An 18,051-nucleotide genomic window follows, 5' to 3' on the forward strand; every position below is an offset into this window, starting at 1 on the left:
CTGAATTCGATGTCTAGATAACATTTCCCTTGTTCTGAATTCGATGTATAATGCATAGATAACATTTTAATTGTTCTGAATTCGATGTATAGATAACATTTCCCTTGTTCTGAATTCGATGTATAGATAACATTTCCCTTGTTCTGAATTCGATGTATAGATAACATTTCCCTTGTTCTGAATTCGATGTATAGATAACATTTCCCTTGTTCTGAATTCGATGTCTAGATAACATTTCCCTTGTTCTGAATTCGATGTATAATGCATAGATAACATTTTAATTGTTCTGAATTCGATGTATAGATAACATTTCCCTTGTTCTGAATTCGATGTATAGATAACATTTCCCTTGTTCTGAATTCGATGTATAGATAACATTTCCCTTGTTCTGAATTCGATGTATAGATAACATTTCCCTTGTTCTGAATTCGATGCATAATGCATAGATGACATTTCCCTTGTTCTGAATTCGATGTATAGATAACATTTCCCTTGTTCTGAATTCGATGTATAGATAACATTTCCTTTGTTCTGAATTCGATGTATAGATAACATTTCCCTTGTTCTGAATTCGATGTCTAGATAACATTTCCCTTGTTCTGAATTCGATGTATAGATAACATTTCCCTTGTTCTGAATTCGATGTATAGATAACATTTCCCTTGTTCTGAATTCGATGTATAGATAACATTTCCCTTGTTCTGAATTCGATGTATAGATAACATTTCCCTTGTTCTGAATTCGATGTATAGATAACATTTCCCTTGTTCTGAATTCGATGTATAGATAACATTTCCCTTGTTCTGAATTCGATGTCTAGATAACATTTCCCTTGTTCTGAATTCGATGTATAATGCATAGATAACATTTTAATTGTTCTGAATTCGATGTATAGATAACATTTCCCTTGTTCTGAATTCGATGTATAGATAACATTTCCCTTGTTCTGAATTCGATGTATAGATAACATTTCCCTTGTTCTGAATTCGATGTATAGATAACATTTCCCTTGTTCTGAATTCGATGTCTAGATAACATTTCCCTTGTTCTGAATTCGATGTATAATGCATAGATAACATTTTAATTGTTCTGAATTCGATGTATAGATAACATTTCCCTTGTTCTGAATTCGATGTATAGATAACATTTCCCTTGTTCTGAATTCGATGTATAGATAACATTTCCCTTGTTCTGAATTCGATGTATAGATAACATTTCCCTTGTTCTGAATTCGATGCATAATGCATAGATGACATTTCCCTTGTTCTGAATTCGATGTATAGATAACATTTCCCTTGTTCTGAATTCGATGTATAGATAACATTTCCTTTGTTCTGAATTCGATGTATAGATAACATTTTCTTTGTTCTGAATTCGATGTATAGATAACATTTCCCTTGTTCTGAATTCGATGTATAGATAACATTTCCCTTGTTCTGAATTCGATGCATAATGCATAGATAACATTTCCCTTTTTCTGAATTCGATGTATAGATAACATTTCCATTGTTCTGAATTGGATGTATAGATAACCTTTTTCTTTGTTATGAATTCGATGTCTAGATAATGTTTCCCTTGTTCTGAATTCGATGCATAGATAACATTTCCCTTATATACTTGTTATTTCCCAAATACCCAGTGGCATGATAGGCCCTACTTGTTATTTCCCATGAGTCCCATATATGAAAAGTCGGGCTATAAAAGTAAAAAAAAATAAGAATTTCTGAAATAAAACAAAAATGTGTTGTCACGCAAGATCAATTTCTTTGCGAAATTTCAGCTCAATAGGAAAATGAAAACTTGTGAAAATAATGAAATCAAAATTTTTACTACGACGAAAGTGGAAGTTAATAGGAGGAATTGAGAGAAATAAATCTGAACACAATACCTGGAGGATGGGGGAGGAAGAAGAGGCAGACAGAGAAAGCGATGGAAAGACAAGATCAAAGAATGGACGGGTCATCCACTGAAAGAGGTTCTATTCAAAGCCAGTACAGAGAGGAGTGAAGAGAGACGGTGGACAGATCTGGCGTGGCGCCCCCACAAAGGTCCAACAGACAAAGGGTTAGGTATATGAAGGGGAAGGTGCCTAAATAAAGTTGGATAAGATCAAATAGACAGATACATAATTATAGATTATTCACTAGTCCTACCGAAGTACATGCTATATGCATCAATGACTTACAGTTATTCCAGTTGCTAGATCTACTCAGCCTAACCTTACATTGCAGGTCTATAGTAACACATAATACAGACAGATTTTGCGAAAGGAACAGGTTGAACGAAACTTAATAGAAACGTGAAATATACAGGTCGAAATTTTCCATCCTTGGGCTAAATATTGCTTATAGTTTTGTTGTGATGAAACGTGAAATATACTTAGGTCGAAATTTTCCATAGTTGGGCTAAATGTGGCTTATAGTATTGTTGTGATGGAAAGTAACCAATATTTTTAATTAAAGAAACAGGGCGCCATTTGTTGTTCAAAAGTATTCTAATCACAGACCTATATATATATATATATATATATATATATATATGTAACGTAGCTATAAGAAGTAAAGTTGATTTTTTTAAACCACAACCTAAGTAACACATAATTTAATATTAAGATCTAGTTCTAGTAGTCAGAGTAATTGAACATTGCAGATAAGTGCACTTTCGTCTCAAACTTATTATTTTGCAATTTCTAGATGCATAATCTAGATTATTCTAGATCTAGAAAGATGTAGGTTATCAATCCATTTAAAAGTACAATCATAAGATGATTAGGCCTAAAATCAACACGCTTGAATTATTTCGATCTATGATTTTCAAAACATTATGATTATATCAATGGTAGCTAACAGGAAGTAACTTGATATCATAGATTTCAGGGAATAAATAGTTCTGTGATTAATAGTCCATTCTATTTTTAAAAATCTGCAAAATGGTATTGCATTATTTCTAAATTTTGAAAAATAAAGATCATTACATTTGAAAGACAGATACGAGAGATTTTCCATGATTTAAGGCGATTTCCCTTATAGCTTGAAAAAGAGTTGCGTATATATCCATCGAATAAGCATTTGTTTCCGTTTTTTCAGTCTAGGTGTAACATATATATATATATACGTCTGTGGCTCTAATAGAATTTGTGTTTTCAAAATGTATTGCTTTACATAGAAAAAGAAAAAAAAAACAAGTCATTACTTCGAGTCAGAAGATTAAAGAAGAGTGCAGTATTTCATGCGGCTACGCAGATCCAGATTTGTCCAAATTATTTGGCCCAAACCAATGCAGATATGGTTGTCTTTAGATTGATTTTTTTCTTTCCGTCGCCGACGCTATTGTTCGATAGTAGCTTTCCTTTGCGTCTCAATTGTGTCTTTTACAGCCTTTCTGAACTCCTCCAGCTGTTTCTTACGGTGCCAGTGAGGGCAAGATGGCGCCTAAGATGGTGTTCCACGTGGATATATAGTTAATTAATAATCAATAAAATAAAGAGCCTTGTATTTATGTTCCTTATTTAACTTTATTTATTATAATAAGAATAATTTTAAAAACTTGGACTATTTAAAACGATGAGAAAAATATTTTTTTTATTTGCAGAATGGTGAAGTTTCAAATGTTCGTATTATGTGTAGGTCTATGTATGTATGTTTCTGACAGTGTGTGTGTGTGTGTGTGAATCAATAGACGAATTAGTGTATGTGTACCGTATGAAAGTGATGTATCATGTCTAGATCAAAAGGTCACCAGGCAAACATTCTCATCAAGTACAGAGGATGACATTTAATTTTTCTAAAAAAAAAATTGCTCCATCTTTTGATTACTCCAGCATTAGATCTAAAACAGCAAATTACAACCAGGCCAGCAACATATTGACTCTGTGACTAGGTGTATATTTAGGTTTGAAAATAAAATGTGAAACAAAACAAATGGAAATAACTCAAAAGAAAGAATGACATCAAACAAACAAAAATACTTAATTACTTATCTTTACAAAATTTAAAATATCTACGAGAGGTAGAATATATATACAACGATCACCAGATATCTTCAGTAAGGTCTACTATGATCTGCTGAATGTCTACTATGATCTACTGAAGGTTGAATGTCTACTATGATCTACTGAAGGTCTAGTATGATCTACTGAAGGTCTACTATAATCTACTGAAGGTCTAGTATGATCTACTGAAGGTCTACTATGATCTACTGAAGGTCTACTATAATCTACTGAAGGTCTAGTATGATCTTCTGAAGGTCTACTATGATCTACTGAAGGTCAAAAGTGGTCTATTGAAGTCTTCGGAAGGAGGATTTATGAAGCCTATGGGATAGTTTACTGTGGTCTACGTTAGGTTTACAGTCTACTGTAGTCGTAGTTCTGTTGTCATGACTTTTTGTGAGATTGCTTTTTTAATTTTCATCCAGCTCAGAATTAGAAGATTAGAAGCTCGATCAAAATTAAAAAATCAAAAGTCCAATCACTTATCATATTATATATACCAATATACAGTGAGCCTCATTTATGCATAATGTTTGCAATACCTTAATGTCAAGCTTGACAACTCTAGATACCGGTTACACTAATCCTAATATTCGCTAGATTTGTCTCCCCTGGCTGAATGAAATATTAATTATAGTCACAATGTAGATCTAATAAGAAGACGAATGACTTCAAGTCCGAAGATTGGGAAGAGAAAAGTAATTTACCCTGTCACGCATACCAAGCTCTGACCTATACATTTTATCACTATGTTGCAGACAAAGTTGTTATCTGCCAGCTGGGTAAAGGGAAGGAGTCTTAGTTCCTTTAACGTCCTATTGCGCCTGTCCGAGGAAGTTTCAGTTAATAATGCTTGGTAATGGTTGGTAATGGTTTTAATATATTGGATTTGTTACCGCACGCTCATACACACATCTACAAAAATGTAACCGCACAAACCAATCTGCAGTAACTAGCACGCACACGCAATTTATACACACACACACACACATATAGATACCAACACACGAAGCACTCTGTGACATCAACTGAAGAGACCGTCTGTACGATGTAGCAAGGACTATGGGTCTCCACTGCCTACAGGTTGGCTGGACATCGCAGGTCAGTGTTGAGGACTACTACAAAGATTGGTCTCGGACTTCTAACGTTTTAAACAATTCAAACCTAACACTTTTTGTGACAGGCTTCCGATCTGTCACTGGATACACACATAGTGTTCAAAGTTAATCTTCTAACAGTGTTTTTAGAAAGTATTGGAAATATGTTTTTTTTTTTTTTTCCTTTTCACAATTATTACAGAGTTACTGTGATGATTTTTATTTTTATTTTATTGGGAAACAAAATTCTCAAGGAATCTGATTTTTTGTAAGTGAACATATTTTTTTTGTATCAAAATGGAAAATTTGAGATTTACCGACAATTCTATCAAGATGACTGTCAGGTGTCATTTGACTGAGATGAATGTATGGGATTGATTGATACAAAAATACATTTAGGGTTTTTGGGACGTCCCTGAATACGCCTAGCTCCGACGGGCACATAACGTTAGTTGGTGAGCAGTAAAGCCGATTGGTCGTTGTGCTGGCTTCATGATAATCTCGTTAACCTGTTATATATATATATAAAGTAATCTCTTTGGAATTGTTTTTAATTACAAAGCAGCATATATTAACTCTGTCTGTCTGTGTGCAGTGTACACGTTATTTCTCCCGCAGCCAAACAAGGATCAAGCCGAAATTGCGCACTGTCTCTTTTTTTACCTCACAAAACAAGAATGAACAAACAAAAATCATTTAGTTAAGTAATTAATTATTTTGTTTTGTATCTCGAACAAGGGAAAGAAATTGTGCTTGAATGATAGGGTAGTATAAGTTGAATTAGTCCATTGTATACTTTGTAGAGAGGAAAGTTTCAAACTAACAATAACTATAAGCACATCCCTGGAACAGTGGTTAGTATCGTGGCTTGAGAAGGCTGAGGAGGCTTTGGCCCTCGAATTCGAATTCAGGTCGTTCACCTTTTTTTTTTTTAAAAAAAATGCGTTTAAAAAGCGATCACCCAAATACCACCTTCTTTCTTTCCCCACCAATTTCCAACTGGTCCGGGCAAGTGATATGATCGGAGCGTAGTGAGAAAGCCTAAAGCATGAAATTCCGCTAAACAAAAACAAATTGGTAAAACTATTTGTAATCACACAGATTTATTATTGTCAGTCTAGATCTACTTCAAATTTAATGACATGACTGATTCAAACTAGTTGATACAACTTTGTTTTGTTTTTTTAATTTTTATAATGTTTTTCTTGTTTTTATGACTAGATTTCATTATTTGAAGAATAAACTTCAAAGATAAATATCCGGGTTTCAGGAATCGCTGAAAAATAAAATTTAGTTTAGGTCAAAAGTCCTAAAAATTAGTTAATAGTCTGAACTTTTAATTTAAATTTTCAAGTGTTTGGTTAAATTACATAGTTGCCTTTTAGGCCAGCAATATAAGCTAACCTCTCTGTGAAAGCTTAGCCCTGTTACAAACTTACAGAGGATATCATAATCAAAACAACTAGCTCGTACTATTGCAGAGCAACATCAGACAAATCCCATGGGATTGAGATTGTTTCTCTTACAAAGTTATCTATCTAAAGTTGCAAGATAGTAGTTAAGATAGGGATATCACAAGGTTTTGATCAAATTAATTTCACCATCAATCTCTCTCTCTCTCTCTCTCTCTCTGTGTATATGTGTGTAAAACAATCATCCTGATATTAATAAGAGAAAAGAAAACAAACCGCCATGTCTTGAAACAAAAACAAAAATGTAAGCACATGGACTTAGAAAGTTAATTTCATTTCATGCCCTTGAGTTTCAATTCTCACGCTTTAAGTTTATCAGAATTTAGCTATAGGTGAATTATCTGCTTTTAATTTTTCACAAAATATTGTGTTTAAAAGTTGAATAAGTACCACAACTACATTTAAAATGTCTTCAAAACAAAGGAGACAAAATTTAGAATTCAAATATTAACCTCTTTCTCCTCTCTCTATATATCTCTAAATTCTCTCGCTTTGTTTGTTTCTCTGTTTCCCTCTTTCTCTCTTGTACTAATTCTATCTTTTGATATCTTTTCTCTTTCTTTATTGCGTTCTTTCATTCTTTTTCTTTCTTTATATCTCTCTCTAGCGTTCTTTCTTTTATCCATATCTTTCTCTCTTGCGCTAATTCTCTTTTTTTTCCCTCACTTCATTTCTCTTCCTTTTTTTTCGACCCTCTCTCTCTTTCTGTATATTTCTCTTTTTATTCTTTCTTTTTTCTACTTTTCTCTCTTAAATATCTTTTTCTCTTGAGAGTTTTTTTGTTTCTTTTACCTCCTCTCTTTATATTTCTCTTTCTCTCTCGTGTTCTTTCTCTTTTTCTATCCTTCTCTTTATGTCTTTTTCTGTCTATTTTATCAAGTTACCTATCTTTGAAGAAAACAAAACACCTCTAACAAAGGGATATAAAGTGACGCTACTACGCTGTGTGCCTAACAGTGGCACGGACTTTAAGACCTGGGGAATGAAATGAAAATCTGCCAATCTCCTGGCCCGAGATGGCCCTGTCCAAAACCGCTATCCCCCAGACTGTCTTAGACAGCCTGCTGACGACGTGCACGCGGGGGTTGGTACTGGGGGGGTGGGGGGTGGAGGGGACGAGTCGCGATAAAACATTGAGCGTGGGTCAAATATTTGGGGAAATGTTGACTCGAAAAGAAAAAACAGCCTCTGACAAGTACCAGCATTAATGTCTACACGATGCTACTAGCTGTAAGCAACATATGTTATAGACTATAACCAACTAGGCACAACACACATGAGTAAATTTAAAAATTACATTATATCTATCTATCTATCTATCTATCTAGATCAGATCAGATAGATCGCTAACCTAAATAGATAGATAGATAGATAGATAGATAGATAGATAGATAGATAGATAGATAGATAGATAGATAGATAGATAGATGATACATTAATATGTAGTCTGACTGTCTGACACTTAAAGGACTACAACGAGGACATGTGTTCTATAGATGTAACATCATCTGACGACACCTGCCCTTGCCAACCTCAACGTACTATAGGTAAATGTGTGTGGGTACAAGAGACGAATAGAAATAAAGAGAAAAGATGTTATGAAGAGAAACAGGGAGATAGAGATTAAAGAGAGAGAGAACGATGCAGCAGCATCATGAATTAACTGCATTTGTTGGGCATTTTGGTGGTGAAACTGCAGATCTCTCAGGCACTGAGCAAATGTCTTAGAGCGTTCGCTTTCTTGATTGTGACTGTATTCGGCTTCATTGTTTTAGTTCCTTTGTTTCAGAGAGACGCACTGCGTGTGTCTAACGTCATTGTCAGCGAATGCATTATGTACAGTCTAGACATGGACAAGCTACTCGGCCTAGACTGCCCCGTGATGGCTAGTTTTCTTCTTCCGTAAAAGTCCCTAGCGATGGCGTTGGTACTAAATTTGCCTCTTTTGTGTGAGATAAAAAGGACTGAGAAATACGATTCCATTCGAGCTTTAAGTCTCAACTTTGAGATCTTTGATCTTAACATAACGACTTCAAGTGAAACCAGACAAAATGCACAAGTGTTGTAAATGTCTCTTTCTCTTGCGTTTCTGATTTGTCTTTTCATTGTCGTCAATTATTCATTTGTTCTTGAAACAGTTTCCCTGATGCTGCAGTCTATCCGACTTAACATAGTGGCCGTTCAACAACACATCATAAGTCACATTAAAGGCATAATCAAAAACCAACATGACTATGCTGAGGAACAAATCAGAGACGGCATCTTGAGGAAGGCGAGACTGCTGGCATACAAACTTGATACCGGATATTGAGTTGGCGCTGCCGAGAATTTGCAGTCGACAGACTTACCGAGCAAGGGCCACATGTTTGGATATTGGGAGTTATTGCAGAGCACGGCTTTACATTACTTATCTTGATTCGTTAGTTTCTTAATTAGGTCACACTTTTCGAGCAATAATAATGGTCGTTTCAATTTGTTTTGTCTTCAACCTAAAACGATGCAAGAGATGCAATGTAAAGAAGAATATCAGAACTGCACGATAAGCGTTCATCGCCAGCTAGTCCATCGCGACGAAATGCAATGCATTAATAAAGTTATTGACAGTTTCGGCAGCCACAGTCGACGTTTGCAGTTTTTGTTTGATTGATCGTAGGGAAGCACGGGCCTCACAGATACTAAAGTGAACAATGCTGTACAGTGAATACTTTGTTTACGTGTTTAGTTTCTTTTTTTTTTATATTTCATGAACAAGAAGTATTTACTGTGCACTTAATATCAATTAGGTATGGGAGCCCGAATGGGGAGGGGGACAGTTCTTGTCTTTAATATTCTTCGTAACAAAAAAGTTGAGGCTACGACCCTGAGCCATAGGTGGCGGCTTGCACCACCCTGAAAATAATTCTGCGGGTGCCCATGGGTCAGGGTGAATGTTACATTGATATTGTTACGTATCTCTCCTACTATCCAGGCTCTCTTCAAACTGCACCACACGACACAACGAACTTAAAGAACCTCACAACTCAGGGCTCCAAAGTATCAGTCAATTTAATTGCAAATACATTACAAACACTGTACAGTTGGCAACAACATTACAATAACTGTCCAAAGCCTAGCCTTGCTCCGCCTGACTTCACACACTGTGCTGTTTCTAACTTCGCCTCGCCTGGTCACATTGCGAGGTAACGTGAAGTCCCGTCTTTCTGACACACTCGTTCTTATATAGTGTCTCTACTGGCCTTCTAGAATCGGGTGGAACGTTCTTGACCACTCAGAATGATCACAATCGCCGTGACTTGCGTGCGTAATATTTACACACAGGTCGTTGCCGAACTGGCGTGTACTGTCACTGGTCACAGTTGACCGCTCGTCCTGCGCTGGACTGTGGCGATTTGAGTAGGCTAAAAACACACAGCACTACCCCCATCTGTGTCACCACCAGGTTTACAACAATATTGATTTAATTGCATTTAAAATTATAAAAAGTGTTCGACTTGAAATAAAACTCTAGTGCTTAAGCCTCCTCGTGGTTATGGCGTAGTAACTGTACCAGCGGATTGCTTATAAAAATAGAAGGCTTTATTGTCACATATTGTTAGTTTCTAACTTTTATCTCCACAAAGTATAAAGGGGACTAATCCAATTTATACCACAGTTTCAGTGTACATTTTTTCCTTTGTTCGAAATACCAAACAAAATAATTAATTACAAATAGTTAATTAAATAATTGGTAATTTTTAGCGGCCCCCGAAAGGGGAAAAAGACGCTATTAGTTTTGTGTGAAATATCTGTCCGTCTGTCCGTCTGTCCGTCCGTCCCGTTTAGATCTCTTAAATAAGAAAAGATATTGAAAATCGGACATCACAAGATTTTAGACCATTCAAAGTTCTGATGCAACGGCTACTTTTTTTTCCTGAAAGCGAAAAATCTAATTTTTAAAATCAGTTATGCAAGTATTTTTTTTAAGAGAAAAAGCTAATTAGTATGCATTATAAGTTAAACCTAATTTAGAACGAATAATAATCTTATAAATTTAATTTTCCTAAACTTTCTTTCTTATTGCGGTTTTTTTTTTTTTTTTTTTTTTTTTTTTTTTTTAGGATTTGAATAAGAGATTGAGCCTTTTCAAAAAAAAAAAATAGATCATTATAAGATATCAGTTAGGCCAAGGGAGGCGCGGTAGCTGAGCGGTAAAGTGCTTGGCTTCCGAACCCATGGGTCCCGGGTTCGAATCCTGGTGAAGACTGGGATTTTTAACTTTTGGAATCTTTGGGCGCCTCTGAGTCCACTCAGCTCTAATGGGTACCTGACATTAGTTGGGGAAAAGTAAAGGCGGTTGGTCGTTGTGCTGGCTACATGACACACTCGTTAACCGTAGGCCACAAAAACAGATGAACATTACATCATCTGCCCTATAGACCACAAGGTCTGAAAGGGGAACTAGTTAGGCCAGGTTCACATCTAACTTTACATTCACTTTCACCTATCCTTTGATGTGGTGGACCGTTGGGCACTACACAAGATCTGTTAACCTTCTTTCTCCATTCTTATCTCTCATTTGTCTTTGATATAATTTGATTCGGCTGTTCTTTCTGAAAATATTGAAGCCTGCCTGGGTGGACCACTTCGGGGGCCGATTTTGAGTTTGTGTTTCCACACAAACTGTCTGTTGTAACCTTATTTAAAATTGATTCTTGTTTTGTCAGATACAAGAAATAATTGTGCGAAGTTTCAACTTGATCCGAGATTTGTCGCGGGAGAAATAACGTGTCCACAATTTGTACCAGACAGACAGAGTGAGATGATACAAGCCTTTAGAAATAGAGAGAAAAAGCGCCTGGGAAAAAGAGTAGAAGAGACCGAAAAAATTGAGCGAAAGTAAGAAGGAGAGAGAGAGAGAAAGTAAAAGAGATTTAAAAGAGATGCTCTTGTTTACTATATGTTTTGATGTTAATTACATAAATATTACATTATATATTAAATTTATTAAATTAGTCCGGTGAGTGCTCATAGATACAAGAACACAAACCGTGTATTGTCTATAGCAGAGGTGGGCAACCTTTTTGGATCAAGGGCCGCATTTCTTTAAATTTGGGAATGGAGGGCCGCATATGTATATCCAACTTAGAAAGATACTCTAGCTAACTTTTAATTCATAGTTACACTGTATTATATTCACGTTTCTTTTTTACCACACTCAAAGTTAAGGAAATACAAGAAGAGTTAGCAATTTTTTAAATCAATTAATAATTTTTTTAAATTGCTGTTGTCTTTTTATATTACAATAACCCCACTAATATACAGTTGTACTAAAGTATTTTACTTTTTACACTCGTGCATAATGTTCCGGAACTGTGGAACTAGCTTACTAGTTGTTACCCTTGTGACTGCTGTCAAATAACAGTCAGTCAAAATCGACCAGTAAATATACTTGTTTAGTTTCCCCCACCCAAAATATAATGCTTGTTCACTGGATGAGACAACATATGTTTCGGAAGTTAAATGTCGGGTCGAGTGAAACTTGCCCTTTTGGAGCATTACCAGAGAATGCTGACCATGTCCTTCAATGGTGCATACTAAATCAGAGACCCGAATAGGACTCTGGCCCCAAATCCCTCCTATAGAACCAAAGCTATTTGGAGAACTGCCTGATCTGGAAACCATTGCACGGTTCATCTCAGATATAGGATTACTGATCTGAACCCTCCAACATGTAAAATGAGAACAAAGAAGAAGAAGAACAGATGTATGTGTACACAAATAGTGTGAACAGTAGCACATTTTTTAAAGTGTTGACATACAGATTCTGGCACCCATAAGACTCCTGTGGAAGTACTGACTGGAGCTTCTCTTTGCTCTGAGTTATGTCCTCTGGAGCTAAATCAGCTTCTGCGCTAAATGGTGAGCTAATGGTATTGAAAACCGGTTCTTGACGTCTTAAAATTTGCTTATATAAATTGCGAAATTAAGGAATCTAAATAAGTGTACTTTTAATCATTTCACTAGAAATAATTTCACCTTTTAGCAAAGGAAAATGACAAAGCCTGTTTTCTTTTGCTTGCTTGTAGAAATGGGAAGGCCTTGTTTGAAAAGATTTAACATCCATTTACATTTCATATGCAAGAGACTCATTGCAATGGCAATTGTGAAACCTGAAATCTGTCTTCCACTCTTTGTTAGAAATATTGGTAAGAGAGTCACAATGTCCTTCAAGTAACATAACAATTTCTTCCTTCAGATTTTATAGTCTTCTCGTTTACCTTGCCCATGATAAGATAGAGGAAATATTGAATTATTTTGTTCATAATCGGAACTACCTATGGTCAACAGAATTACGTTGTAGTGAGTTTGATTTCTGTTCGTTTTTTGCTATCATAAAGTTGAAATTTTATGAAGCTTTGTGCAAACTTTCCTGTTTAAAGTTTATGGTTGAGGTATTAAAAAACCCCTCCATTTTACTCAGTCAAAGATCGAGCTCCACCAGTTGTCACCCTTGCCATCTTCTTTCCAGCATACCCAACATTCAATATAGTTCTTCATAGCATTGAATAAAACTGATCAGAGATTGTGTCTAGAATTGAGTGTATTGAACTATTGATGTTATAGCTAAAAAGCATAGTCTTCGTTTGCTTGAAAATTTTTATAATGACAGTTTCAGTAATTTATATTTATATTATTTTTAATATATTTGCATTTTTATAAGTATATATTGTGGGCACACCTGACTTCGGCGGGCCGCATAAAACACTCCGGTGGGCCGCATGTGGCCCGCGGCCGTAATTTGCCCACCCCTGGTCTATAGGTTACTTCCCCTTATTTCAACATATTTACTTTATGCACTCAGTAACCTACTCACTAGATATATGCATTGTGAAAATGAAGATAAATCTATAAATATTTTGTTTTCATGTGTCTGGTGTACAGAATAAAGTACACAAACATTTTTGTGGCGACTTATTTAGAAGCAATCATTATTCAGTAAGCAACAATAAAAACTGAATATAGCGTCCTTGAGATTGTCCTGGAGTTTGTCTTCAACGAAATTCAGCGAGCAGAAATGACCTCTCAATATAACGTCCTTGAGATTGTGTATTTTGTTTTTATTTATTTGAAAATGTCTTTCTGTTTTTCCTCACACATTTCTTCATTTCGTTTTTTTTTCCTTTTTTATCTCACATTTTTGTTTTATAAATTTGTCATTTAAATGTAAACAGCACTTTACAAATTTACTAGATGTATATCCCAAGATCTATATCCACTCTAGTTACCTTGTAGTATCTCTGATGTCTGTTGAAGAGCGAAAGGCCGTTCGATCGGGTCCAGAAATACGGAGGATTTAGCCCCCGTCTCCTCAGCGTGGCGCCTCCTGGAAACGTCTTGTAGTGGAACTAGCTAAGAGCGGGAAGCGAACAAGGCCCCTACGAGTTGCCTTGGGTGAGCTTTTTGTTTTTATGTCACTCGGGATAGAGATGAAACAAACAGCCCGTTGACCCCAGTCCAAAAGTCCATCACACCTTTCCACAAAGGAGGGGGGGGGGAGTGAAGAGCTCCCGGTCCAAGCCTGTTCGTAGTATAAAAGCCTTTCCAACGATCGATGGAACAAGCAGCTTTCGGAGCAGATTCCCTACTGGACTTTATCGAAGGTCCAGGAATACGACCATGGGCTCTATTCATTAAGTTGATTGTGACTGAGCACAAATTAAGTCACCAGGTGCTGAGGACAAATAGAACTAAGTCCTGACTGCCTGTTGTACACCAACTTAACAAGAGACCAAAGTGTTTGAAGCCCTCTTGTTAAGTTTGTGACTCTCTACTCAGTGGAAAGCCAATTGGGATATGGAGCTCCGTTTCCAAGGACGAATTAAAAAAAAAAAGAATAATTAAAAGAGTCAATTTCCTGAACATCCCCTACGTCATCATCATTCTGTGGGTGATGCTTGTGTAGTGAGACATCCCCTACGTCATCACCATTCTGTGGGTGATGCTTGTGTAGTGAGACATCCCCTACGTCATCACCATTCTGGTGGTGACGCTTGTGTAGTGAGACATCCCCTACGTCATCATCATTCTGTGGGTGATGCTTGTGTAGTGAGACATCCCCTACGTCATCACCATTCTGTGGGTGATGCTTGTGTAGTGAGACATCCCCTACGTCATCACCATTCTGGTGGTGACGCTTGTGTAGTGAGACATCCCCTACGTCATCACCATTCTGTGGGTGATGCTTGTGTAGTGAGACATCCCCTACGTCATCACCATTCTGTGGGTGATGCTTGTGTAGTGAGACATCCCCTACGTCATCACCATTCTGTGGGTGATGCTTGTGTAGTGAGACATCCCCTACGTCATCACCATTCTGTGGGTGATGCTTGTGTAGTGAGAAATCCCCTACGTCATCACCATTCTGTGGGTGATGCTTGTGTAGTGAGACATCCCCTACGTCATCATCATTCTGTGGGTGATGCTTGTGTAGTGAGACATCCCCTACGTCATCACCATTCTGTGGGTGATGCTTGTGTAGCGAGACATCCCCTACGTCATCACCATTCTGTGGGTGACGCTTGTGTAGTGAGACATCCCCTACGTCATCACCATTCTGTGGGTGATGCTTGTGTAGTGAGACATCCCCTACATCATCATCATTCTGTGGGTGATGCTTGTGTAGTGAGACATCCCCTACGTCATCACCATTCTGTGGGTGATGCTTGTGTAGTAAGCCCTTATAAAATAGACGCACAATAATTGTGTGGATCATGAGTCAGTGTTAAGACTGTATTACGAACATAAATTGAAGGATAATTTGTTTGGCCTCCTTCAGTCGCGAAGTGATATTTAGATCATCTCATGGAAATGGGATAAGTGCCTGGACATTAGCTGTGGTCGGAACCATGTCGCCCTTACGTCTCATGTATCCAAAGGAACGGCAAGTGCCGATGCAGTTTGGGGTCAGCCAGGGTGTAGCACTAGGTGCTGCCAACTGCCTAAGGATCGTTGGCTCCTCATTTTTCCTCAGGGCTGAATCCCGAAGCATTTTCCACGATTGGGTATGGCTGCGGAGCAGCAGAAGTTTGTATTCAGTTTTCCTTTTCAAAGGTGGTTGGCGGCAATAGCTAACATGCCCCCCTCCAGCATGAAGTTTCATAGTATAGTCACTACAGAAGTTGAATTTTATAACAATAATTTATGAATCTCAACAAAGTAACACTTAAATTAACATTGAAACGAAGATAAAACGAAAGAAAAAAATATAAAAAGAGCATATTTTATGTGTATTGTAGAATTATTTCACATTGTTTACTTATTTAAAATTAGTGTTCTTTTTCTTCGCCGTATTATTATTATTATTATTATTATTATTATTATTATTACTAGTAGTAGTAGTAGTAGTAATAGTATTGTAAAAACCAATACGTTAGCATTTAATAAAACTATAGCTCTTTTTAAAATGTTATAGTAACATTTTAAAATGATATTCCTTAAATAGATTTCCTAATACTATAATAAGGGTTACATCAATTTATTTTATTGCTTTTTAAAAACAAATATATACCGTATATACAATTTAAACGTATATATACTACATACTCATGTAAATATCAAATTTAATGTTTAAGAAAAACTGGGGTATGAATGCATATTTTCTATAACAAATCTCCTCACGGATAATAAAGATTATTATTATTATTATTATTGTTATTGTAACTCAGCTGTTGGGTTTTATGAGCGTGTAGTTTCTTAACCTTGTGTTGCATGAATGGACGTGGTCTCCCTTCATCTTGTACTAGTTGACTTCTGCTAGAACATATTTCTTGTACATTAGACGTAACTCACTAAATACACTGAACGAAGGCAGGAGGTAGCAGACGATGACAAATTTATTAAATGAATGTCTTGGCTATTCTAGCCGCCATAAAAGGCACAAATAATATCCTAAAATAAAGTTACATCTCCATACTCAGAACAAAACTTCACCAAATACACATTGCAGCTGAGAACTACATATACATCTCTCCACTACAAAGGCCAAAAGGCTACTATGGTTTTCACTTCGTGGTCAGTTACAGACCGATAACTTTTCCGTGCTAAAGGCACGAGATAATCAAGTGATTATGCAATCACTTCATGTCAAAGTGAGTCTCAATCAAGTCTGTGACAATTATTATTACTAGTCGACCCACTGCGTAGCATACGCCGTTATTTTGCATGGCCGGCTTTAGGCCAATGCAACCTATGCGACAGCATTGGGCCCCGCAGTTTCAAAGGACCCGCGCTAATTCTAGGTTAAATTATTAAATTAAACCATTTTACAACTTTTAACAGATTTCCCGCAGCCTCCTGATTTACCAGAGCTCCTTGAAATCTCCTGAAATTGCAAAATATACGAAAAGGTCCTGGAAATATCCGGTAATTATTAAAATCTTTTGAAAACTCATACGAATCTCATGAAATAAATAGACAAAAATTGTCATTTTGGGGTGTCATTCATTATGGAAAATGACAATCCTACGCGCTATAAAAATGTAAATTGGAATCTGGTGAAAGAAGCTTCTCGCGCCTCAAACTAATGAAGAATTACTAAAGGTCAAAAATTCTCGTAGATAGATTAAAACATTTGGTAATTCTTGCTATTGAGCGTGATCTATGTAGGAAATAAATTTTTATGATATACTGTATGACTTCGCTACTCGCAAGGCTCGTAAAGTAATTCTGTATGTAGTAAAGAATAAATAAAATGCATAGACGAATTTATTTTCTAATACAAATTCTTAATTTTCACTTGTTATCCGTATCCATACCCAAACTTGGTCCCGCGAAATCCGTTTCGCTTAGGGCGCCACAACGGTTGAGTCCGGCCCTGCTATTTAGTGACGTGTGAATAGAGAGTAGATTACTTGTTCTCCTCCCCCTCTCTATTTTTCGCCGCTAAAACTACATGGGGATAGAAAAAAAAAAGAGTGATCTTTCCATGACTTCTTGGTCACAACGGTTAAGCCCGGCGCTGCTATTTTGTGACGGGTGAATACTACTTATTCTCCCTCTCCTCTTTTTTTTTCGTATGGTAACTCTAGTCCGACTTGCAGAAAAAAAGAGTGATATTTTCCTTTACTTCTTGTCCAAACTCTTGAGCCATGAAGAGAATTATATATATATAGATTATTATTATTATTATTATTATTATTATGTTAGAAATGAACGAGTAGTCATTCTCTGGCGCTGCCAGGGTCGAGTTTCGCTAAAGAGAAACAAAATTCATCGTAGTCCCTTTAACAGTTTCCACTGAGGAATTTTCTGGTGATGTGGCAGGTCTGCAGCAGTACCGCCCTCTGACAGGCAACGAAGATGTTCCTAGGAATGTTAAGGGCCTTGAAGGTGTCTGTGAGGTCAGTTGTTATTATCCCCTCGGTTGATATAACAATGGGGTATATTGTTATTTTGGACAATTTCCATAGACGCTTAATCTCCAAGCCTAGGTTCCCATATTTTCTTTGTTTTT

General features: G+C 36.5%; 2 protein-coding genes across 2 annotated transcripts in view; one reads left to right on the plus strand and one right to left on the minus strand.

Annotated features, from left to right (window-relative positions):
- The window catches only part of LOC106069311 (G-protein coupled receptor 83-like), a 92,545-nt gene that overhangs the window by 1,755 nt on the left and 72,739 nt on the right, over positions 1–18,051 (plus strand). The gene's annotated exons all lie outside the window — the stretch shown is intronic.
- LOC129925915 (histidine-rich glycoprotein-like) lies at positions 14,419–15,312 on the minus strand. Its single transcript, XM_056027531.1, has one exon. It carries the CDS (start codon positions 15,310–15,312, stop codon positions 14,419–14,421), a length of 894 nt encoding a protein of 297 aa, XP_055883506.1.

The sequence above is a fragment of the Biomphalaria glabrata genome, chromosome 1 (genome assembly GCF_947242115.1).
Source record: "Biomphalaria glabrata chromosome 1, xgBioGlab47.1, whole genome shotgun sequence".
In the NCBI taxonomy this organism is placed as follows: Eukaryota; Metazoa; Mollusca; class Gastropoda; family Planorbidae; genus Biomphalaria; species Biomphalaria glabrata.

Coding starts and splice junctions, on each gene's coding strand:
- LOC129925915 (XM_056027531.1), bottom strand. CDS start 15,312: ATGATCCACACAATTATTGTGCGTCTATTTTATAAGGGCTTACTACAC.